The following is a 25,755-nucleotide window of genomic DNA, read 5'->3' on the forward strand; positions in this document are numbered from 1 at the left end:
GATGAGACTAAAGCAATCGACGGCCGACCATTCTCTGCAGGAGAGCGGCAAAACACGCGTGATCGGCTTGTAATCGTCTTGTAATCTGTCTTGTAATCTGTCGGGCGTAAGGCTGTCACCGCTTGCGGGCACGTACTACATAATTTTGTGCAGCGCTGACGCATCCCACAACGTTCCCGCCTGCGAAGATCATGTGAAAGTGCAACTTGAATCTGAAGTCGTGCTCCAGCAGCTTTCGCTGCTGTCAGGTCGAGGGTCTCAAGCACTTCAACAAGGCGAAGACGCTTTGCTGCCGCTGTCCCCCGCGCATCCGACGAGAAGCAAGGCGGACTAGAAGTGCCAGGATCTGTCGCTAACTCGCTGCGAAGCTCGCTCGTATCACGGACGGCAAAATCAGCGGTGCCAAAACACCAACTACGCTTGGCTGATGCCATTGCCGCCGTGCGCCGGCTGAAGCAAAATAAAAAGAAATGAGCAGGATATGGCGGTTTAAGTCACGTGACTTCCTCCGTACTCCGCTTTTTAGGCGAGAGCAGTCCGGACGCGCGACACTAAATACCGACCACATCATCGCCCAAGGTTAGCGGTATATAAAACATCATGCTGGCAACTATGGGCCGCTCCCTAAAACTAGCTCTTTCATGTACCCAGAATGGAGGCCGAAATTCCCTAGTCAAGTCGACCACTTGAACAGGCGAAGTGAAACTCGCTGTGCATATTCTTTCGCTGCTGCCCATATGATTAATGATGGACCCGCCTATGCGCATTGTTCTGTTTATAATAATTCCTGTGTTTGTTTGTTTGTTTTAGCCAGGATTGCGTTATCTCGCGAGCGCTCACATGAATTCACGGGGAGATTGTTAGGACTGTCAACAACTTCACCTTCGGCGATGCCTTATGTCTTGTGTGGCATATGCGATCATTTGGATGAATCGTCTTGGTGGCGACGATTGTTGACCCTTTTTGTGTATGTAAGTGGTCCATTGTGCGCGATAAGGAATCGGTTATTCGCATTAACATGTGTGTGTGTTTATTTGACAAGAAATTTAGGTCGCTCCGGGGTAAAGCTTCAGGCTCCGTGTGTGTTCTCAAATTCTGCAATCTGTTCGTTCACATCTGTGCGCCCACTAACCTCATGATTCCAAAAAGTCACGTTAGAAACATGATCTTTCCGTTGTTTTTTTTTTTTTTTGAGCCAGTGAGCTGTTGCCGGTTAGAGCTACGGGAAGTCCGCGTGGCAGGTCGAAAAAGTAAATCGACTATTGCAATGCACCTGTAGATCGTCAGCGCGTTTGTCAACGCAGGTGATAGGCTGACTTTATCTGAACTTGTGAATCGATAAGTCGCGCAGTGTGTGCTGCTATGAGATGCAGAATATGCAAAGGCACAAACGGAACCGAGATCTAGTTTTCTCAGACTTGCAAAATTTTTACAATAATCGTTCAGGTCATCCTGCTAGCTGAAACCATGCAGTGCTGATGGCATGCTGATTGCAAAATAAACTGCACCACCATAAGGTTAGCAACTGCCTTGCGGAATAGATAGCATTACATTTGCTAAATGTGTTGAGCATCGACAAGATCGAACGACCTACAGAACGCTGATTTGCGCACGGCAAGATATGTCAAGGACGGGTGTGCTGGGCCAGGGAAGCTAAGAAACCGCCACAAGAAACAGCTGGGAGGGCAGATATGGAAATGGCCTCGAAGTTCACGCATAGAAACAAATATAGGAATGCTAGGCGCCGCCACGCCGTTAAACATCAGGTGAATGTTGAAGAGTGCGACATTGACTAACGTAACAGTAAATGATTTTAAGAATTGGGGGGGGGGGGACCGCATAAAAGGTGTTAAGAACGAGTCGAGAGAGCGTCTCGTCACGGCCCGATCGCTCAACACCAGACGGCCATGACCAGTCGCCTATAGCTGGCCTCAGCTATATAGGCGACTGGTCATAGCACTTACCCCGTCGTAACACACGCTAACTTAGATTTCTCATGAATAAATGAAACATAGTTTCATTTCTCTTCAGAATAAGCTGCAAGTGTAAACCTTGCGCCCACGTTCATCTCCTGTGTGCACACACGTTGAAATCTGGCGCACGCACGCACGTACGAGGAGCGGGAGGCGATAAGAAGGCGAGCGCAGCATGCAGTCGCGTGACTTCACTAGGGACATCTCCGCCTCGCAAATCTAGGGAACCGCACAAGACGAGATCTGGCAACACTGGTGTGTTCTGGTGGGGATTTAGTCGCTCCCATCCGGACTGCTCCCGGCTGCTCTCGGCGCAGCGAAACTGCTCTTGTTGTGCCACTGGATGACGGCTCTCCCACTCCTGTTCGGCCACTGAAACACGTCGCCTCTCGAACGAGCACTTTCAGCCGACTTTTGAGTGCTCCTGTTCTCCCAATGGAATTCGCCATTAGTTTTCAAGTGCTCAATGTAAGAAACAAACTCGCCTTCAAGCCAGTCCAGCCTTGGGTCATCAATTTCAGAAAACTGACGAGCATCTGCATCATTGCGATGGATGTGCTGCTGAAGTCCATGCATGTGAACCACTTGTGGGCGCGTCAGTCGGCCCCACAGATTCAAATTCGGCATCGCAGCTGTGACCTGAAGTAATTTAGTGCTGCCGTTACTGCAGGACCTGCACGGCCGCCTTCACATTCATTTTTTCGATGTTCGAAGGGAAAACGTGCTTCCTTGTGAGAAATCTGATTGGCCGCCTGCCTTTGCATGTTGTAGAGCATTTTGACATACTTTGATGAAATTTCTTTGTTTTCACCAAATTCCTTGGCCAGGAATTGAGACCTGATGTTCTTTATAACATGGCCCTGATCGAATGCGAAAAATATATCCATTGATGGATCTGCCGGATGCGGTGCCCGTGTTTTTGCTTCACCTCCGCTCAGAGTTTCCTTAGCGGTTACGTTGATATTGTGGTTGTCGGTTACAACTCTGATAATCTCAAAACGAATGCTGGCTGTTTTGATGACGACGTGGCGAATGACCTCGGCGAGCTGGTCCCCAGTGCAACCTTTGGTGAAGAAATGACGGACAGGTATCTTATATCTTGCGTGCAGGCCACAAATAAAAAAATGACAGCAGATTCACGAGGTGAATGATGATGAGTGGGCGAAGCTCCGGAGGGAATCACCGGATCTCCCGCTTAAGGGGACGCTAGCACAAACGCGTTAGAAACGTGCAGTACTCTCTAGTAAGGGGGAGCGGCCACAGCGTCTTACGCAGCCATTTACACATGCCGGAACGTGCACCGCGTTTGCCGACGCCATCACATGACTGCTGAGAGAGTATACCCCCCGTATTCATAAACGCTCCTCGACTTGAACTTGACTTGCCACCGCTTTGGGCAGCGCGTTCGAAACGCGTTGAAGGTAAGGTGGAGAGGCCACAGCGTCTTACACCAGCTTCTTACACGGGCCGTAACGCGCTAGCACAAACGCGATAGAAACGCGCTAGAAACGCGGCCTTTCGTTAATGTTGGGTATTTATAGCCATCGTGGTGCGTTTGTCCATGTCCGCTTCGTGGCGTAGTGGGCTAACGCCGCGCGCTCGGAAGCGAGGGGTCCCTGGTTCGATTCCGCGCTACGGACACAACTTCGGAATTTTTTTCTCATTTTTCTCAGACTGGTTACACACTACTACTACTACTACGACGGGGACGGAACGGGTGCCGCCATAAGGAGCTTCGCCCCTAAAAAACACACAGCAGTGAATTCGCCAGATCCCTCAGCTGCCGGAGCGAGGTACTCGAGGTCAGGACCTAGGTCGACATCACCAACGAACGCGTCCCTTTTTTGTTGTAGAGCAGATTTTGTTTAATTGTCATCTCGTCAAAACGAGGCTACATACTTTTGACTGCTTCCAGGCGGGAGCGAACCAACTCGCTGAAACCGACTTCACCGGACGTAGTACCAAAGTATTTTTGTAGCGTTGTTCTGCAAGGTAGCTTGAGAAGCTCTTCGCACCTCAAGTATTCGTATGCTTTTGTTGAGAGGTGTCGCATTACGATGCCATGCCTGACTGTTATTTCCGACCAGCGTGGTGTCTTCCTTTTATAGTTTTTTACTTCTTCCAGAAGCAGCACTGCTTTTGGCGTCCCCTCCTCGGCGTCAGCCACAACTTCTAAAAATGCAGAGACGTAGCGCTCTTCTTTCAGTTTTCGAAGTTCTTCTTTGTAGGCATCTACAGTTCTGCGCAGTTTGTCACTTCCTGCTCGCAGCACTCGTTCTTTTCGTCGCCATCGTTTTCTTTCTAGAAACATGCTTGACGTGTTTGAGTCACATTTTGTTAGCGTCTTGAACGAGCACAAAGCCTTTGTTGGTTGCCTTTTCTTCTTCTTACATGCAAACCTCACTGAAACTGTTAGAGCGCTCTGATCTTCGGGCTCTGAGAAATGCGTGCCATGATTTTCTGAATCAGCTTGTAAACCTCTAGATGGCAAGGAACCAGTCGTAGTAGTACAGCTCTGATTAGGCACCAAGTCTTCTTTTAGTGTATCTTTGCTGGCTGCCACGTCAAACGAAAAGTCGCCCATCGTTCTTGGTTTCGCTCGACAACTTCCAAACTGCAGCCAGGAACAGCTATTGGGTAAACTTCAGCTGTGGCAGAAGGGTCCTCATTCAAGTTATTCTCTGCTGTCTGTTCATGGTGCGGCTGCGAACAGAGTACTTTGCTTTCAGAAGGCAGTATGCAACCAAGCGCGCCTGTGGGCGACGAATCTCGCTTGCGCTTTTCCGCTCTGGCACACCCGGCTTCCGGCTTTTGCCAAAAGCACTCGCTAAACAAGCTGGACACCGCTCCACGCTTGAGTCGACGTCGTATTTTGCAGCTTTCTCGGAAATTGCACTCCCGAAAGTGCAAACTGCAAAAAACCGAGCAGTTTGAGGTTAGCGTGGGCATCCAGTTCTCCCTAGCCATCTTTCACGTAAGCTGCTGTCGACCGGTAGGTGATGAAACGGTAGATGATTGACTCACACTGCGGCACGCAGCAATAAGGCATGATGTTGGGCACCACAAGGATTCACATTTAGGAGGTCTAAAATTGATGCATAAATGACCGATAAAGGGCGCAGGAACTGCGAGCTTAACAAGCCGGCTTTTAACTAAAGAAATCCTGCGACGAAGTACGTCTGTCAACGCGAAATCCTTTACACACAAACTGATGCAAAGCAACACGTCTGCTAACTCCAACTGTGTCGCAATATTCACAAAGCGCTTTTACGAGCTGTGTAAACCACTTTCTAAAACTAAAAAAAATAGAAGGAAACATGTTTCACGACATTTCTTACCACAAATCGAGGTTTAGTTTCTTTATTTCAACATTCAAACAAAAAATGTCGCATAGCCTGTCGTCTGCTCGGCTCCGCGCAACGCGCTTCTCGCAGCCGAGGTCGTCTGCTCCACAGCCGTCCCGCCGCGCCTGCCGACAGATGCCACGGTAATCTCAGAGGCCGCAGCACGGGATCTAGCTTGCAGGCGTCGTTGCCTTCTTGCGAGAACAGAAAATGGAGAGGGCATTGCTGCAACATGAAGCTACGTAAGAAAATTTTATTATCGTGTCATTTTACGCGCGCTTCTTGTTGGATCAGGGACAATGATTGAAGAAAAACAATATTAGAGTGCAATAGACCAGATTTATTAACTGCGTGGCGCGAAGAATGACCAATGTATTTATAGGTGATTTAATCAAAGATATATATATATATACATATATATATATTATGAAAGAAATGCTCACACGTTTAACAACAACAGCACTGCCGATCCGGGCAGCATTACATGTGTAGCGTGCGTTGGAAAATGTGACCCGACTATTACTAACTGAATGAACAAGCGTGGTGTGAGCGCGCACAAACAAACATGAAGAGATCACACTGAATGACTGCAGACAACGACTGTCAAACGCTGGCAGCAAGCATACGCCGCTGCGGGCGAAGGTACGTGCGGTCTATCGCTTCAACAGGAACTGAGCCGCGAATGCACGGCTCATAAAGGTCAGAGCCGTGTGGAGATAAGAGACGGTGCGGCGAGCGACGAGCGCGGTTGTTGGCAGAAGAAAAGTGCGCCCCCCCCCCCCCCCCCCCCGCTTCCTCCGGCGCTGGCTTCCCGCTTCCTTGCTTGCGCGCGGGAGAGATAAGAGACCGTGCGGCCGAGCGACGAGCGCGGTTGTTGGCACAGTAGAAGTGCCCCCCCCCCCCCCCGCTCCCTCCGGCGCTGGCTTCCCGCTTCGTTGCTTGCGCGTGGGGGATTGAGTGCGTTCGCTCAAATACTATTATTTTACTGACGTTTCGGCCGGTGGTCCGGCCTTCATCGGAGTGAATGAGAATACACAAGACGTTCGTTGCCAAGGTGTCGGGAAGTCACGTGGAAAGCACATGTGGCTCCAAACAATGTGTAAGGGGAAAAAACAAAATAAACAGCAAAAATACCCGTTTTTTTAAAACGAGGCACTAACAGATGCAGAGAACACGACACGTGGATGGCTGTGATGAGTCACGGAGGTGGACGCGTGGTCCTCACCGTCAAAGAAGCGGGAAAAAAAAAAGAGAGAGAAAAAAAAAACTTCCTCGATGTAAGCGTCTCACTGTCTGGAGGTAGATTAACTACCAAACTTTACAGGAAGCCAATAGACACCCACCAGTATTTGCATTTCTATAGCAGTCACGTCAGACACTGTAAAACGGGCATTCCGTACAGCCAAGCCCACCGCTTTAAGCGTATATGTTCAAACAAAGAAGATTTCAGTGCTAATTGTGCGCTAATGAAAGACGCCCTCCTGAAGCAGAAATACCCGGCAAAAATAATTGATGATGCTGTAAACAGAGCTGGCGAGCCCAACCGTGCCGACATACTTAAAGCTAAACTACCTGATAGTGAACAAAGCACAAATCTAATCCTTACCCACTCTGCGTCGGTGCCCAAGGTTTCAGCGATTCTTAGAAAGCACCATAATATACTTGCACAAAGCGATCGCCTTAAGCGCATATTTGTGGAACCGCCCCGCGTCGTGTATAGGAGAAATAAAAATTTACGCTACAGTTTGACAAAGTCAACCTTAAACCCAAGCCGTGGCAGAGGCTGTATGCCTTGCAACAAATCACGTTGCCAGGTTTGTCCTCACATGAGGACAACACAGAAAGCAACCAGTACCGCGTCCAACTTCTCAGTTCAAATAAAAGGAAACTTTACATGTGACACCGCCAATGTGATCTATCTTCTTGAATGTACAATTTGTAGTCAACAGTATATTGGTCAGACGAAGACACCTTTCAGGATACGATTTAATAACCGCAGGTCACACACAAAATCTCTTTTGAACGTTCCCGTATCCAAACATGTCAACCTTCCCGGTCACTCTTTCAATGACTTAAAGGCGACAATATTGGAATCAGGCTTTCGCTCACACCACGACCGGGAAATTAGCGAGTCCTATCTTATCTATAAGTTTAATACCACTGCCTCGGGTATTAATGAAAGCAAAGGGAAACTCACGTCCTTGCCTTCTGATTAGACAAATGTGGTTATAGCCGAAAGTTAATTCCTTGTAGTCTAACCGCAACGCATATAAGACGGTCTTGCTTCGTGCTGGCACGTCCGCATATCCTCTCTCTTTTTCACTCTGGAGACGTTATTGTGTCGCATGCCCCCTTCGCACGGCGTGTCTGCCGTGGAGTGCCTTCTTATCTTAAACGATGGTGGTCCCTCGGGACTGGGGAACGCGCTGCCTTAGAGGCGGCTCATCAAAGCCACCCACATGTGTTTCCCTCCCTTTTTTCCCCCTTCCGCCACCAATTTTTTTCTCTCTCTCTCTTTTTTTTTCCGCTTCTTTGACGGTGAGGACCACGCGTCCACCTCCGTGACTCATCACAGCCATCCACGTGTCGTGTTCTCTGCATCTGTTAGTGCCTCGTTTTAAAAAAACGGGTATTTTTGCTGTTTATTTTGTTTTTTCCCCTTACACATTGTTTGGAGCCACATGTGCTTTCCACGTGACTTCCCGACACCTTGGGAACGAACGTCTTGTGTATTCTCATTCACTCCGATGAAGGCCGGACCACCGGCCGAAACGTCAGTAAAATAATAGTATTTTTGTTGTTGTTAAACGTGTGATCATTTCTTTCATAATATTTTCACCGGGTTCAGCGCAAACTCCTAATTGACTATATATATATATATATATATATATATATATATATATATATATGTATATGTAAGGGGAAACATACCAATTATTGTAAATGCAATAATTGAAAAAGTGAGAACTCCCGACCAGAATAAGCGCACGTGTTTGCAGTAACAGGGAAAACAAGGGGAATGCGGGAGACGGCGATTCAAGACGATGAGTAACACGAGAACAAGGTGAGAGCAGGCACAGTATACTTTGCCGAGGAGAGCACATGTCGCCTTGAAGAAGACTTGTCGAAACGTTGGCTCCTGCTCTCACCTTGTTCTCGTGTTACTCATCGTGTTTGCAGTAACAAACACACGTATTAGTGAATACTGTACATAAAACTCATTCGCAGAAAAAAATATATATATACATATATGCAAGTGGTATTGACATACTGTTAGACGCCGAATAGTCGTTTCCGTTCGAATGTAACGCGTAACAGCATTATTGCAGGCTCAAAGGTGACTGACTGCATGCAAGTGAGGACTGTTATTCCGAATGATTGTGCTGCCGGAGAGTCGTGGCTGTTGCGCAGAGGCGCAGTTCCTGAGAGAATTAACGGACGGGTGTTAGTAAGTCCTGCTTAACAAGTTTCTAGCTCTCATTAAATGTAAACGCTCCGTTATGGGGCCGCCTGTAAATCTGCTAACTTGATTCAGACAAGAAAAACTTTTTTTTGACAGTCTCACCATGTTTGCAACCCATTAAAGCTATAGGTGCCCCATGTGCTACCACACTTCTTTAACGAACGCAACGGATCTGCACATATCTCTACGTGTATGCGAGACATGCCGTTCCTTTAATTGTTTCATTATGGTCGTTATGATAGTGAACCGGATAACTGAAAGCAGCCGTATATAATATTCAAGCTGCTGAGAGGAGCGGTCATACATTTGGGAACGGCATTACATTTATGTATGAAATATAGGATAAGCGTGACATGTTTTTCTCGGAAATCAGACTCGCAAATAATTTGTTTTACACCTAGAAAAAATCCGAAGAACGCAGCCACCTGCTTTTTTTTATTTAAACAAATTCTTCGGTTTTACGTGGAAAAACCACAATATGATTATGAGGCACCCGGTTTAGTTTTCACTAGCTGGGGTTCTTTAACGTGCACCTAAATAGAAGTACACGAATCTTTTTCCACTTCGTTCCCATCGAATTCCGCGACCTGGATTGAAACCGCGAGCTCCAGCTTAGCAGCACAACGCCGTATCCCTTATATAGCCAGTAATTATAGGTACCGCGCCGGCTTTCTTTTTTTTCTTTTTTGATGTATCGACTGGAAAAAACATTCCTCGTACGGCTTACGGCCAAAGATTAGCATATAGAATGACTAACTAAAACCGTTTTCGGCGCTCGAGGTCCGACCGCAATAAATGAACTCGTACCAATTACTCCGCATTCTATTACGCGAGGAAGGCGGAAACTTGAATGGAATGTTTCGCTGCAGTTTACCCTTTTTTATCTATAACAATGCCTCCCGTAAATTGAGTACAAAGCGCCGGACGGGGCAGATATGCTTCACTTGTTTGAGGCGGCAAGCACGAAGGTTTCATAAGTTTCTTCGTCTGCGTTTCACGAGACCTACTGATAGAAAACTATATGCGCAACAATACAAACGAGCGATACGTGCTGCTTGAAGAACGAGAAAAATATTTGTTCTCCAAAGGGAACCGTACAATAACATAGTAGAATGAAAGCCGACACTGCGGCCGCAATGCACGCACAATCACCGAGCGGCATTAAAAAAATAAAGAGAAAGAAAGGAATTTATTCTTAAGACATAAATCCATGTCATATGCAATTATGAACCCCATTTGATCGGTCTGAACGCAAATACCAGCGCGCGAAGTAGTACGAATGACCCTGCCGAGCAGTATCGCCAGCAGTTTCCAACGGCGCGACCTTGATGCGGGCCAGTGATGATGATGATGATGATGATGATGATTTATTGGCATCCCCTTTGAAACGGGGCGGTGACAAATAGTCACCTAGCCTACTTGATTTAATAAGGTATACTATACATGTTCTTTATCTAGCATTTTTGTATACCTCTCATTATTCTCTTTCTTTTTCAAAAATTTACCTTGTACCGCTACCTATGATTTTAAGAGATCAGGTCGTATCCATTTTTTCCCTTATTTTTTCCCACCAGTCGTCTCTTGCTTATCTCTACGGCTGATCTGTTTGTTTCCTTCCACATTGAAACCAAGCGCTTCTGCGAGTTGCACGTTACCTACGGTTCTCGCTGGGTGGATCCCGTCGCATTCCATTAGGATGTGCTGAGTGGTCTCTGGATCTTTACTGCAGCATACACATGTCTTATCTAGTTCCGAATATTTGTTCCGATATGTTTTCGTCCTTAGGCAACCGGCTCGAGCCTCAAATAGCAAGGCACTGCCCTTTGTGTTATCGTACAGATTTTCCCTTCTAATTTCTTTCTTCTCATTCTTGTAAATCTCCATTGTCCTTTTTGTTTCCATTCTTTGCATCCAATTCACGGTCTCTATTTCTCTCACTTTCTTTCTGATGACCCCTGGTTGTCTATTTACATTTTCGATTATCCTGTACTTGGTTGCCAACTTCCTTGACCTCTTCCTCCATTCTGTGTCCACGCTTTTCATGTAGAGATACTTGTGCACTTTAGCCGCCCATTTATTTTCATCCATGTTCCTGAGCCTTTCTTCAAAACTAATTTTGCTCTGTGCTTCTCTGACTTCAAAAGAGGCCCAACCCATGTCACCCTGCACTGCCTCATTTGTCGTATTACCGTGTGCTCCCAAAGCCAACCGGCCTACTGATCTTTGGTTAACTTCCAAAGCCGCCAATATATCCGATTTTAAGCATATAATGGCATTTGCAAATGTTAGCGCTGGCACCATTACTCCTTTCCAGATTCCACGCACCACCTCATACTTATTGTGGCCCCACAGTGCTCTGTGTTTCATTATTGCTGCATTCCGCTTCCCCTTTATTTTCAGATTATCTTGGTGGTTGCTTGAGTAATTCTTTTATTCATTTATGTGCACGCCGAGGTACTTATATTGCTTCACTATGGGTATTACTTGCTGTTGAATTGACACCACGAAGTTACTCGTCTCTTCATTAAAGATCACAATTCCTGATTTCTCTGTGCTAAACTTAAGACCTAGATTTGTCGCTGCATTCCCACAGATATTCGCAAGTATCTGTAAATCTTTTTTATTGTCCGCTAGTAGCACAATGTCGTCTGCGTACATCAGTCCGGGGACCTTCTGTTGCACCATTTGTCCATTACGCATGTAGGATAAATGAAAACCTAATTCGCAGTTTTCCAGTCGTCTTTCTATACCCTTGACGTAAAGCGTGAACAACAATGGTGACAGAGGGCATCCTTGCTTCAATCCTTGGTGAATTCCCACCATTTCATTTGCTTTTCTACCTTCCCATACCGCTTGTCTCTATATATCTCCCTCAGCAGCTCCACAAAATCGTCATCTATGCCTTCGTATTGAAGAATATCCCACAACAATTCCCTGTCTACGTTGTCATAACCTCCTTTAATATCTAGAAATGCTACCCATAAAGGTCTCTTCTGAGCTACTGAAATCTCTATGCACTGAGTTAGTACAAACATATTGTCTTCTAAGCGTCTGCCTGGCCTGAACCCATTCTGTAGTTCCCCCAATGCATCGTTTTTCTCCACCCACTTCGACAGTTCTAATTTTATGGCTTGCATTGCCATTCTATATATCACCGACGTTATTGTAACTGGCCTGTACGAGCTCGTCTTATCCTTATCTCCTTTGCCTTTGTAGATGAGATTCATCTTGCTTTCACGCCATCCAACGGGAATTTTCTTTGTTCTAATCACTTGCTCTATGGCATTAGTCAGCAGTGCCTCGCTTTTTGGACCGAGGTTTTTGATTAGCTGTATGGGGATTTCATCGGGTCCTGCTGCCGTGTTGTTAGGGACATTTTGTGCTGTCTTTTTCCAATAAAAGCTTTCTATGCTAAATTTTGATCTCTCTGGCCTCTCTGCTGTTGCTGGATCTGTTGTCTGAACTACGCTTTTTCTCGTGCCGAAGTTATCCCTAATGACGTCTGTGATGTACCGCAGCGCATCGTCTCCGTAGATGTTACTGTCTTCATCCCTTACAGCCGTTTGCGAGTTTTTAGTTGGAGCTCCGAGTGCTTTTATATTGTTCCAGAATCCAGAATATATGGTTCCAATCCACTTCGATCGGAGCGCCGCCACAGTATTTTTCCACGTCGGGCGCCTCAATGCAAAGCATGCGCAGCCCCAGCCGCTCGTCCCACTCTACTCGCGCTAGTACACTCTAGCTTAAAGTCCGGGGGGGGGGGGGGGGCTCGGCCGCCTCTCCATTTTCTTTAGGAGGGGCCCGCGGCCCCTCGGCAGGTCAACTGTAGTACTGCAGCGCCGATTCGACAGGCGCTGGAGTTGATTTCATTACCAGTGGTGCCGTGTGTGGGGCAATTGAAGCATTCCACTTTTCAATAAATGATTTAATCGCAATTAATCGGCTGATGTGGCCTGGAGCGAAGGCTGGTCCTCGGCCGAAACGTCAGTGAAATTTTGGTATTTTTCCTACGTGCTTCTATTCTTTGACCTGTTTCTTTGCCGGATCCTGTGATACAACGCTTCACTGATGCGTGTATATACACATGAGCGTGTGTGAGGGTGCGCGCGCAATACTGGTTGCCGCACTATGAGGGTCCCCCCTCCTCTGAAGGGGGACTTTAAGCCCTGCCGCAGCGTCCAATAGCAGCCGCGTACGAGAATGTGCTTTATTACGAAATAAAGCACATACAAAAGAGGGAGGATCATGGCTTCTGTTGAGAGCGTTTGAGAGAAAGGTGACTTCGCGCTCCGGTGGTGAGCTCCACGCACCGCGTACGACAGAAAAACTTGGCTGAGATGTTCACAACAGCGTATGCTACCTGCGAACCAAGCCCGAAGGGTGGTTCAGGGTCCTTTTAATAAACTTGCGTAAAATAGGTATAAAATGTATAAAAGCGTTGAATATTTTTTGTTTTATTACTCTCGAATTTGGGACATCGAGCACTGCAAAAGCCGCATTTTCCAGCTTTTCTCAGTTAACGTTTTTCCTGTTGAGAAAAAAGGTGTCCGCTAGAGTAAGCTCGGTTTCGGTGTTTTGACGGATTTTAGTATGATATTTATATAAAATTTGTTAGAAATAAAAGATAGTTGCGACGTCCCTCTGATTCTCCTTATCTGAACTCACCCTAGAAGCTGCAAGTGAAACGACGCTTGATCTCTTTTTGACAAGTTATCCTCCTTCCTGTATTAGCAGTTGTGTCTTGGCGCATTGCATTAGTGATCACATGCCAATTTGTATGTACGTTCAAAGTGCAAATATTGCGATACGCAGAAACGAATCTGACATATTATATCAGGACATTAGTGAACAAACACTGCGGGCATTTCAGGCAGAACTAAGCGAGGTGAACTGGGATAATATCCTTCAGGAAAATAATGCGGAAATGGCTCACACTATGTTTATCACAATGTTTGTTGATGTTTATTCAAAACACTTCGTCTACAAAAAACGGAAGCATAAAAATTTCAGAACGCCTTGGCTAACAAAATACCTGTTTAAGAAAATAAAGAAGCGTGACCAGCTTTATGCTAAATTTGTAAAATACCGTGACCCTGCTGACCTGAAGGTTTTTAAAGAGTACAGAAATAAACTAACCAAAGAGTTACGAAAACAAAAGATGCTTATTATTTCCAAATGTTTTCTTCATGCTCTCAGAGCGATAAACTTTGGAATAAGCTGAATTTTGTATTGGGGCGACAAAGAAGGAGCGAGCCTATAGAAAGAATTGCTTACAAGGACAGCAGTTATCACAGCAGGAAATGGTTGAACAGTTTAATAAATATTTTGTGTATCGCGATACCTACGTTACTTCTTCAAAACTTCCTGACCTTACTTTCCCTCCAAATCAGAACACGCTCTTTTTCCAGCCTACAGTTGTTCATGAAGTGCACACAGTATTTTCTAGTCTTAAAAATTCGTCAAGCATTGATCCTGATGGGATGCAAATGACACCCGTAAAATTTGTGCTACATGAGATCGCTGAGCTACTTGTACAAATATACAACTTGTGCATCGCAACCGGTGTTTTTCCTGCAAAGACGAAGACTGCGAGAGTAACAGTACTCCATAAGAAAGGCAGCAGGTTAGGCATAAATAATTACCGGCCCATATCCGTTCTCCCTATCTTTTCCAAAGCTTTAGAGAAAATAATATTTGTACGTTTAAACTCATTTTGTAACAAGCACAACTTAATTAGCGAATCTCAGTATGGGTTTCAAAAAGACAAGTCTACTGAGTTAGCTCTACTGCATCAAAAATAATATATTCTTAACAATTTCGAAAACAAGCTTCCCACTCTCGGTCTGTTTGTAGATTTCAGCAAAGCGTTTGATTATATTAGCCACAATATTCTTTTTCATAAGCTCAATCGTTATGGAGTTAGAGGACTTCCTCTCGAATTTCTTAAGTCGTATCTTCGAAATAGACGCCAATATATACAGATAAATAACTTCACGTCCCAAGAAAGATTTATACTTTCTGGAGTACCTCAAGGCAGCATTCTGGGTCCTTTGCTTTTTAACCTCTATGTTAACGATATTGTAAATATTTATTTCAACGTAAAATTTATAATTTACGCAGACGACACCAGCATATTTCTAACGTCACGTTCTTACACCGAGCTTATCACAATATCAAATGAAGTGCTCCTGAATCTTAGCACATGGTCAAAGCAAAACTGTTTATGTGTCAATTCAACCAAAACGAAAGCTATAATTTTCCGTCCCAAAGGAAGCACCTCCCCTTTACTACATGGAATTGCGTATAATAATGCTCAGATTGAAGTTGTAGAAAGCATCAAAATCCTAGGCGTCCATTTTTCTTCATCACTACTATGGAATGACCATGTAAACGTTGTAACGCAAAAACTGAGTCAGATAACAGGTATAATAAGCCGAAACCGATACCTTCTTCCTACATCAGTTAAAGTACTCTTATATAACGCCTCATTCGCTTCTCATATCAATTATTGTCACCTCGTATGGGGCACTACAATTGATACGAATTTAAACAAATTATTTTTATTACAGAAAAGGATAGTACGCGTCCTCGCAAATGTTCGGTACGATGCACACACCAAACACTTATTTGACAAGTTTAAAATTATCACAGTGCACGAAACTTATAGGCGTCGACTTTTGCAGAAGTTTTATCACATGAACAGGAAAAATTATCTATCCCTTGTTAAATTATCTTGTTTAGAAGAACGCGTCCCCTCACGTTTCACAAGAAACACAGAACCCTAGACAGTGCACCGTTTCAGAACTAAAACAGCTCACAAATGCTAAAAAACAACTTACCAAGGCTTTTAAATGCTTACAACAAATCTGGAATTGATATATGTGCACTTACTCCATCCGAATTTTCTTGACTTAATCAGCAGGACTAACATTCATGTTTATACGGTCAGCTATTTGGGGAGTGGAGATTAGTTCAGTGTACAGCTTCTTGTATACATTTACATTATATATATATATATATATATATATATATATATATATATATATTTAATACATACTGCTAGCCTTATATGTAAGGCTGTAGCAGGGTCGGGACACAAATACAACTGTGAGAGTGGTATCAAACTTGATTAACAGTTTCCGTTAATAACAATTCCAAACAGTTTCTGTTAATAACAATTCCAAATATTGTGGACAAGTAATAAAGGCAGTACAGACACTTTCCTGCAAGTCATATAAATGTATGCAATTCATATACACAAAGGTAATAATAACACTGTAAACATAAAAAAGAAACCTTTTCACGAACAATCACTGGCATGAAAAACACTTGAAAAACACTGATATATACTTTTAATCTTTCAAGCTAAGGCAGTAGAGAAATATAATTAGTTAGTCTTGAGACAAACATATCACTTGAACTGCTACCAACGACGTCTTCTGGTAGTGCATTCCATTCTGTTATTGCCCGTGGAAAAAATGAGAACTTAAATGTGTCATTGTGGAATCTATACTCTTTCAAGTGTTTACTATGTTTTGTTCTAGTGGGCCTGGTCTCTGAGAACGACAGAAGTCGGCGGCTATTTCCGTTTACTTCATTATTTAATAGCTGAAATGCGAACTTGAGTCGTAGAAGCTTTGCTCGTTTGTTTATTGTAAAAAGACCTGCTCTTGCAAGGAGTTCAGAAGGCGAATCACGGCGTCGATACTTGTTGTATACAAATCTAATTGCTTTTCTTTGTACTGCTTCTAATTTATCAATACATCTTTTCGTGTGTGGAAACCAAGCTATAATACCATATTCAAGAATTGAGCGAACTAATGATGTATATGCTAATAGTTTTGTACTTGGTGAAGCAGTCCGGAGTGACCGTTTTAGCGAGCAGAGAGCGGAAAAGGCTTTACATGAAATATATGACACCTGTTTATCCCATTTTAAGTCTGAGGAAATAATTACTCCGAGGTACTTGTATTGGTCAACGACTTTTAACGGTACTTGATCTATTACATAGGTGAACGACAGAGGCTGCTTTTTTCTTGATATTGTCATAGAGACAGATTTATCTAGATTAATATTCATCTGCCATGATCGGCACCAGTTCATAACGTTTCTAAGTGCATTGTTCAGAGTAACTTGGTCTGTAGTATTGTTGACTTCTTTATATATTATGCAATCGTCTGCGAACATGCGGACTGTCACATCCGAGTTCTCAGCTAATTCATTAATAAAAATGAGGAAAAGAATAGGAGCTAGTACTGTGCCTTGCGGTACTCCTGATAAAACAGGTGAGTGTTCGGATGAGTAGCCGTTGCAGTGAGTATACTGGGTCCTGTCTGAAAGGTAATTTTTAATCCATTTTGTGACCTTGCAATTACCAAATAAGTTATCAAGTTTCCAGAATAACTTAGTGTGCGATACCCGGTCAAAGGCTTTCGATAGATCAAGAAAGATAACGTCAGTTTGTCCACGGTTTTTAATGGAAGTTGCGAGGTCATGGATTGTTTCAATTAGTTGCGTTGTCGTTGACCGGCCTTTTCTAAACCCATGTTGATTTTCACATAGAAGTTTGTTGTCGTCTGTGAACTGCATAATGTGTTTAAGTATGATATGTTCAAATATTTTGCAGACAGTACAAGTTAAGGAAACTGGACGATAGTTAGAGGGATTTGTAGCATCTCCAGATTTATGGATCGGTATAATCTTAGCAGTTTTCCATTCACGCGGTAATTCACCAGTGTTCATAGATTTTTGATAAATAAGTGAAAGGTATTTGGCTATCCACTCGGCGTATCTTTTCAGAAAAGTATTCGGAATGCCATCAGGTCCACTGGATTTTTTCTCGTCAATGTTAAGAAGTAGTGAAAAGATCCCTGGTTCCGTAATAATTATCTCACCCATTGGTTCCCTTCTAGTCCCTTCATCAATTCCTATTGGGGGTAAAACACCATTATCAATGGTAAAAACAGAGTTGAAATAGTCATTAAACATTTTCGCTTTCTTTAAAGCTTCAGTGTGAGGTAGGTTGTTTTCTTTATGAATTCGGGAGTTCAAATATCTCCAGAATTTATGAGGAGCCGTTTTGATAAAGTTATTTAAAGTAACATTAACATTAAGGTATCTATCTTTAGCTGCTCTTATATTTGCTTTTAGAGAATGGGAGAGCTTGCGGATTAGTTCAGTTAAGTGGGATTCGTCAGACTTATTTTTAGCTTTTCTTAGCCTTGTAACCCGACGTTTCATGTGTATTATATCACGGGTTATCCACGGGTTCTTTTTATGCACTCTCTTTTTCCTTACGGGTACAAATGATGTCAAACAGTTTTGAACAATGTTCTTAAAAGATAGCCATAAGTCATCTGCTCGAACTGAATCGTTTTGGTAATCATTAAGAAAAGCCGAATAACAGTTTTCAAGGAAATAAATAGTGCTGACGTCATCAGCATTTGACCAGTCTAAAACATTCGTGAAACGCTCATCCTTACGCTTTGGTGACTGCAATAACATAGAACATTTAGTTGCTTTATGGTCTGATACGCCGTCCAATACTTCCCACGTGGCACTGTCTGAAAGGACATTGTCACTTATAAATATCAAATCCAGAACACTGCAGCTTGTGGAAGTTACGCGAGTGGGTTGTCGAATTATCTGTCGTAAACCGAAGTTGAATGCTATCTCGAGCAGTGTTTCTGCAGAGGCTACTTCTGTGTGCCCACTGCAATTCGAATTCCAGTCTATGTCAGGAAGATTGTAATCTCCAGTAAGAATGATTTGTTTTGCGTTTTTAAGATGAATTTGCATATATTCGGACAAAGCTTGTAACCCATCTACTCCTGAGTTAGGTGCGCGATACAATGTTCCAACCGCAGCAGATAAGTTCGCCTTCTTAATCTTACACCAAAGTGCCTCGGCGCCGTCGATTTGTGGTAGGGGCGTTACCTGAATGTCATCCTTCACTAAAATTGCAACTCCGCCGCCACGTGTACTTCTGTCGCTGCGTACTACTACGTAGCCCGGTGGAAAGATATCGCTGTTTGATATAAGTGGGGAGAGCCATGTTTCGGTGATAGTGACGACATCAGGACTATGCTCAAGAAGGAATGCTTCCAGTTCGACCACCTTGTTTACGACACTTCTGGCATTGATATTAATGACGGTAAAGTTATCATATGACTCGTAGGGTGAGAGGTTACGTGCTCTGCTTAGTTTTTTGTGACTGCTACTCTGGTGTTCGTCTCCTCATCCCAAGCGAATAACTCATCATTGATTTTAATTTTATCGAAGTGTAGCGTAACCTTTTCTTGTCTATCTCTGTTTGTCTTGCTGCTAACCCAAAGATTTTTTCTTATGTTCCGTACTCTCATTGAAAAGTCTTCGCCGATAGATACCTTGGAGCCTTTTAGTTTCGAACAATTTCTGAGTATTTTGGATTTGTCTCTGAAGTCAACAAGCTTGAATATTACAGGTCTTGTTTTGTTTGGTTTTTTTGCACCGAGACGATGAATTCTTTCGGTGCCCGATATTGTCACCCCGAGGGTGTCTCTGAGAAGTTTGCCGGTAATTTCCTCCTCGAGAGTAGCCGAAGTCTCATTTTCGGTCTCAGTAATGCCAAATACTATTAAATTTGACCGCCTGCTTCTGTTCTCAAGTTCATCTATTTGTCTAGCCATGCGATTGACGCTGTGTTCCAGTGACGATACCTTTTCTTCAGCAGAAGTTATCCTCTCTTCTAGAAGTGCAAGCTTGTCGAGCTTAGCATGTACAGCTGTTAAGGATTCATTGGTTCTCTTGTTTTCTTCTTTGATAGTATTTAGGTCAGAGGCAACATTTCTAATCTCTGCCAAGATCGCCTGCGTGTCAGGTCCAGGGTTGCTGTCGACATCGCCATCTACTAGCAGTAGCAGTTTTAAAAATGCGAAACAACGGTTAACTATAAAACACATTGGCCGAGGTCACGGCAGCACCAGGAGAAACGGGTCATTACTGTGATAGCATTTTCCAAAATATTTTCTCACCTGGAGAAGAAAAACGAAGGGGTTTGAGGACCACATGTTCGTTGTGGTGCCGCCGAGCCCAATGCCGGAACCTTGCAAGCTGTTCTCTTTATAAGTGTCAGTAGTCGATGACGTCACGAAGCCTGGTATCACGGTATGATAGCTGTCCGGTTGATATGCCCGTGTGTCGGCAAACAGATCGGCCCATGGGACGTCATAGAATTCCGTGCTTGTACTTCCTTCGACGGTTCGTTCGGGAAGTTGCGAAACGTGCTGCTTGCTCTGGGTCGCTAGCAGGATTGCCGGTATTGCCTGGAGAAGAAAAACGAAGGGGTTTGAGGACCACATGTTCGTTGCGGTGCCGCCGTGCCCAATGCCGGAACATTGCAAGCTGTTCTCTTTATAAGTGTCAGTAGTCGATGACGTCACGAAGCCTGGTATCACGGTATGATAGCTGTCCGGTTGATATGCCCGTGTGTCGGCAAACAGATCGGCCCATGGGACGTCATAGAATTCCGTGCTTGTACTTCCTTCGACGGTTCGTTCGGGAAGTTGCGAAACGTGCTGCTTGCTCTGGGTCGCTAGCAGGATTGCCGGTATTGCCTGGAGAAGAAAAACGAAGGGGTTTGAGGACCACATGTTCGTTGCGGTGCCGCCGTGCCCAATGCCGGAACCTTGCAAGCTGTTCTCTTTATAAGTGTCAGTAGTCGATGACGTCACGAAGCCTGGTATCACGGTATGATAGCTGTCCGGTTGATATGCCCGTGTGTCGGCAAACAGATCGGCCCATGGGACGTCATAGAATTCCGTGCTTGTACTTCCTTCGACGGTTCGTTCGGGAAGTTGCGAAACGTGCTGCTTGCTCTGGGTCGCTAGCAGGATTGCCGGTATTGCCTGGAGAAGAAAAACGAAGGGGTTTGAGGACCACATGTTCGTTGCGGTGCCGCCGTGCCCAATGTACTGGACGTACGTCCGTCGATATATATATATATATATATATATAGAGGAAAATGAACGCCTTCGTAAGGACCATTCCCGCGGCTTGGAGCAACAGACCCAAGTCGTCGCCTCCCTTCGAGCGGAGGTTCGTTGCCTGCGCGACGAGCTGTCGCGACGTGCAACTGCCATGCCTGTGAAGACACCTGCCGACTCCGGAAAGTCACCCACCCTTACTACTTCTACTCCTGCCTCAACGCGAGCTAATGTACCTGTGTTACAACGCACTGCTGAACGACGAGATGCTGTTTCCCCACGTTATTTCGCTTCGTCCACTGAAAAAGCACCCGTGACTACACAAAAAAACAAGAGTCCTGCCTCGGTTGGAGCGCGAAAGACTTCCACATTATCTGTAGCTCAACGGCAGCATCGACCTAAGGCTATTTTTGTTTCTAATTTGAGCTCTGAAACAACCTCTTCCGACCTGACCAACCACTTAAAGGCCTTGAATATTTCTCCCCTCTCCTGCCGGCGACTTAGAACTAAATATCAATCGTATTCTTCTTTTCATATAACCGTTGATGAAGAAGCCCTTAAGCGCTTGAACGACCCGTCAATGTGGCCAATGGGTTGCTTGTTCAAGCCTTTCCGTGGTGTGCTACACGATGACATGATTCATGCTACTGAAATAACAACCCCCAAGGATCAAAGTGGCGTGTAATTTGGAAATTTTTTACCAAAACGCTCGCGGACTTCGCACCAAAGCACGCGAATTTTTTTGCAATGTAATCTCATCTTCTTTTCCTATTTTTGTTATTTCTGAAACTTGGCTGTGTGGTGACATTTCGTCTTCAGACTTCTTTCCACCGCACTACAACGTCTTCCGCAGTGACCGGGACTTCAGTGGATCTCAACAAAAAGGTGGTGGCGTACTGATCGCAGTTGACAATTCACTGAGATGTGTACGGAGCATCGATATAGAAAGTGTACGGGAGTCGATATGGCTAGAAGTTAGCTTAGCCCGATGTGAAAAATTGTTGATTGGATCGTTCTATGTACAGCCGAATATTTCCCCTGTTTTGTATGATGAGGTCATCTCTTCCATTGAAAGTGTAATATCCTCCCATAGTAAGCACAAAGTAATTCTTCTTGGTGATTTTAATACACCAGGTATTGATTGGAACACACTTAGATATTCTCATTACAATCATTACACAGAGAAGAAATGCAGCCTGTTGTTGGACTTTCTGTCTTTCTGTTCCCTTCAACAGCATAACTTAGTCGCCAATTCCTGTGGCAACGTCTTAGATCTTTGCATCTCAAATGCTCAGGTTTTAGATGTCTCTCGTTCCGAAATTTTCCTTGTGCGTACCGATAAGTTTCATCCGCCACTAAAGATAACTGCCTCTGTGTCAGCACTGAGGCAGAGCTCCTCCAGCGGCGTAAATGAATCCCCACGCTTTGCTTTCAAGCGTGGTGATTATGTTGGTTTATATAATTCCTTGTCCACCACCGACTGGTCACTGGTTACCGACAAAAGCAATGTTAATGACCAAGTAGATCAGTTTACAGAGCTTGTTTTGAGCAGTATGCGCAAATACATTCCCCAGTACAGGCCTAGACGCTCTAGATATCCCCACTGGTTTTCGTCTGAACTCTTAATTGCCCTAAAGCATAAAGATCGCGCACACCGAAAATCCAGAATTACGTTGCCTAATGAGTACAGAGATGAATTCCGCTTTTTTCGGGCTCTCTGTAAACGTCTCTATAAGCGGGATCAAGATTCATATATGGCATTCTTGGAAAAAAGCGCCTCCGACCGGCCGGCAGAATTTTGGCAGTATATCCGTAAGCGCTCCAATAAACATGGAGAGGGTTTTCGCTTACTTGACTCTAGAGGGGCAGAAGTCCAAGCAGTCGCGGATTGTTTTGCAGCCCATTTCTCTTCCTTATATAAAGATGCAGGTTTCAACGCTGATGTCAGTCAGCAGCACACGACGGTTCCTACATCTAGTGCTGTGCTGTTTGATGAAGAGCTTGTCCACGAATGCCTTAGGCGCTTGAAGCCTTCCCTATACTGCGGCCCTGACGGCATCCCTTCCGCAATTCTAAAAGCTTACGGCAGTATATTTGCTCCTGTATTGACATCTATATTTAATAACTCTTTGACTACTTCCACTTTCCCTCACATGTGGAAAACTGCTCGTGTTTTTCCTGTATTTAAGTCTGGATGTAAATCAGATGTGTCGAATTATCGCCCAATTTCTCTTCTCTGTGCTACGTCCAGGATTTTTGAGCTTGCTCTTCACAACATATTGTCTTTTACTGTGAAGAACTCGCTCATTCCGAATCAGCATGGATTTCTCACCGGCTGCTCCACTATCACAAATCTCGGAAGTTTCATGACACAGATCTCCACGCCGGTACTTCAAAGGGGGCAAGTTGACACCATTTACTGTGATCTCAGCAAGGCTTTTGATGTAGTCAGCCACTCGCTGCTTCTGATCAAGTTTACGCACCTTGATGTTGACTCGTCAGTTGTGAATCTCTTGCGCAGTTATCTTCTTGATAGATCGTGTTATATTAACGTCAATGGCCAAACATCTTCTTCTTACTTGGCAACTAGCGGCGTCCCTCAAGGGTCAGTATTAGGACCACTCCTTTTTTAATTTTTATTAATGACGTTCTTTCTGTTATTCGGAACTCTTCTTTCCTTCTATATGCCGATGACATCAAGATTTTTAAGAAAATTCACACTGTTGATGACTGTCACGCCCTGCAGTCTGACCTGTTTTCCTTTTCTAAATGGTGCAAGGATAATAACCTTACCTTGAATGCTGCTAAGACCAAAGTCATGACTTTCACACGCAAAACAGCAAGTATTTCTTTTTCTTATTCTATAGATTCTGTGCCGTTGTGTAAGGTCTGCGAGATCAATAATCTTGGTGTACTTTTTGATGCAACCTTACACTTTTCGGCTCACACTAAACGTGTTGCAATGCGGGGTATGCGCTCTCTTGGTTCTGTATGCAGACTATCGAGGGAATTCAAGTCTCCTACACCATTCCGCAAATTATACACAACCATCTGCCTTCCTCAACTCGAATATGCGTCGGTCGTCTGGAATGGCTCTTCTAGATCCAACAGTGACATTATAGATCGTGTCCAGAAAAAGTTTCTAAGCATATATAATCACCGCTTTGCAAACCTGGACATTGCACCCTGTACTAGCACTGTTGGATTGTCATTGCCTTCGCTTCGCGACCGACGTAATCGCGCTGACCTTCTGTTTCTCTTTAAACTCCTTCACGGTAACCTCACGTGTCCCGAACTTCTCAGCTGTGTCATGTTCCGCATCCCACGCAAGATCACCAGAGAACATAGACCTTTCCATGTGCCTGCCTGTCATCACGAACACTCAACTGTCCACAGAATACAGAATCTTTATAACGCTTACTTTCGTGAACTTGATATCTTTCATAACTCCTTGTCATCGTTCTTGTCTGAGCTTTGCCTTGTATTATAATATCATGTATTGTTCAAGTGTCCTTCTCCTTTTTCTTTTGTATTTACTTTGCGCTTTGTTGTCCGTACTCTCTTCTTTTCACAATTTTTATTTTTATTCATTTATTTTTTAATGATTTTTCCCCGAGTGTCTTGTTTTTGGTTTGTAATGTATGCGTGCGCCAGCACTCAGACCTTAGGGCTGTTCCTGGGCACGTTAAATAAACATGATTGATTGATTGATTGATTGATATATATATATATATATATATATATATATATATATATATATATATTTCTTTGTGATGTGTGAAACGTTGCGTAACTGATCTACGCGCAATTACTCACTTTTCACTTAGTACTTCTCATGCATTCTTGGAAATTGTGTATTTTTATATTGTCAAAAACACGTGGCAGCTCCGCGTTGCCCATGTCTTGTGACCATAGGGGGCAGGGTGTTTCTTCAAGCTGCACTTGCAGCTTTTCTTCCCTGTCTCCCCCAATCTGTTGGAAATAAATAAAGATATTATTATTATTATTATTATTATTATTATTATTATTATTATTATTATTATTATTATTATTATTATTAAGTATATGAAAGCATAACAAAACGGCAAAACAGCACAAGACACTTTGACCTAGACAAACTATTGAGAATGTGCGTTTCAAGTGATTCGATGGAGTTAAGGTCCCTGAGCACTGGTGAAAATCGAAGAATGAGCTGGTGCTGACACCAGGAGAGTCTGGGTAAACAATGCTTGTTGCGACCCTCATCGACGGAGCATGAATGGAAAAATGACTACCATGACTCGACTAGAACCGTTTTTCACAGTCTTCTGCTTGGAAAAGGTTCTTAATATTTTAAGGTTGAAGTGTAACTTTGACATCTAAAGCTAAAAGTAATTTCTCATTATTCGACTTGCATATTCCCTTAAATGCCTGAGAAGCACACAATAGACATTCAGCAATCAGAGAATTGGCGAGGTGACCAGACGGGCAGGAGATGTGTGTCATGGCTAATGAGTGCCCTTGTGCTGTAGTTATGTGTCTGTTGGTATAATCGTATTCGTTTCTCATTATCCGCCTGTATTACAGCTGCCTCACTGTGCAGGCATGCTTCCAGTCGTGGCAGTACATGGTGGGGCCGGGAAGGTCTCTTCGCCCATTCTTGAAGAGAAGATGGTGGCCCTGCGTGCGGCAGTGGATGCGGGATACGCAATGCTGCAGCATGGAGGCACCTCCGTCGATGCTGTCGAAGCAGCCGTCCGGGTTATGGAGGACCACCCTGCTTTCAATGCTGGTCAGGCTGACTCACCTTTCTTCGCGACGCACTTTGGTTTTTATTTGCCATCCGTTTAGTGGTGCCAGCCTGCGGCTACGCAAAATATATTGCCAAGCTGCAGACAATACAGGGCACACACACTTTTAGCGAAACCCCGTTGTACAGTGCGTCTATTCCATGGGGCCATAAAATAGACGCACTGTACAACGGGGCTTCGCTAAAAGTGTGTGTGCCCTGTATTGTCTGCATGGAATATTCC

At 44.3% G+C, this 25,755-nt stretch overlaps 1 protein-coding gene across 2 annotated transcripts in view; it reads left to right on the forward strand.

The window, feature by feature from the left end:
* LOC119458717 (isoaspartyl peptidase/L-asparaginase) overlaps positions 1-25,755 on the forward strand; it is a 221,336-nt gene that overhangs the window by 47,409 nt on the left and 148,172 nt on the right. Inside the window, exon 3 of one of the 2 annotated variants that reach the window (XM_037720573.2) lies at positions 25,310-25,514. In XM_037720573.2, coding sequence (XP_037576501.1) covers positions 25,328-25,514 — 187 coding nt within the window. In that variant the 5' untranslated portion in view covers positions 25,310-25,327. The remainder of the gene's footprint in view (positions 1-25,309; positions 25,515-25,755) is intronic. The other variant, XM_049671392.1, reaches the window with a different exon arrangement.

The sequence above is a fragment of the Dermacentor silvarum genome, chromosome 7 (genome assembly GCF_013339745.2).
Source record: "Dermacentor silvarum isolate Dsil-2018 chromosome 7, BIME_Dsil_1.4, whole genome shotgun sequence".
NCBI lineage: Eukaryota > Metazoa > Arthropoda > Arachnida > Ixodida > Ixodidae > Dermacentor > Dermacentor silvarum.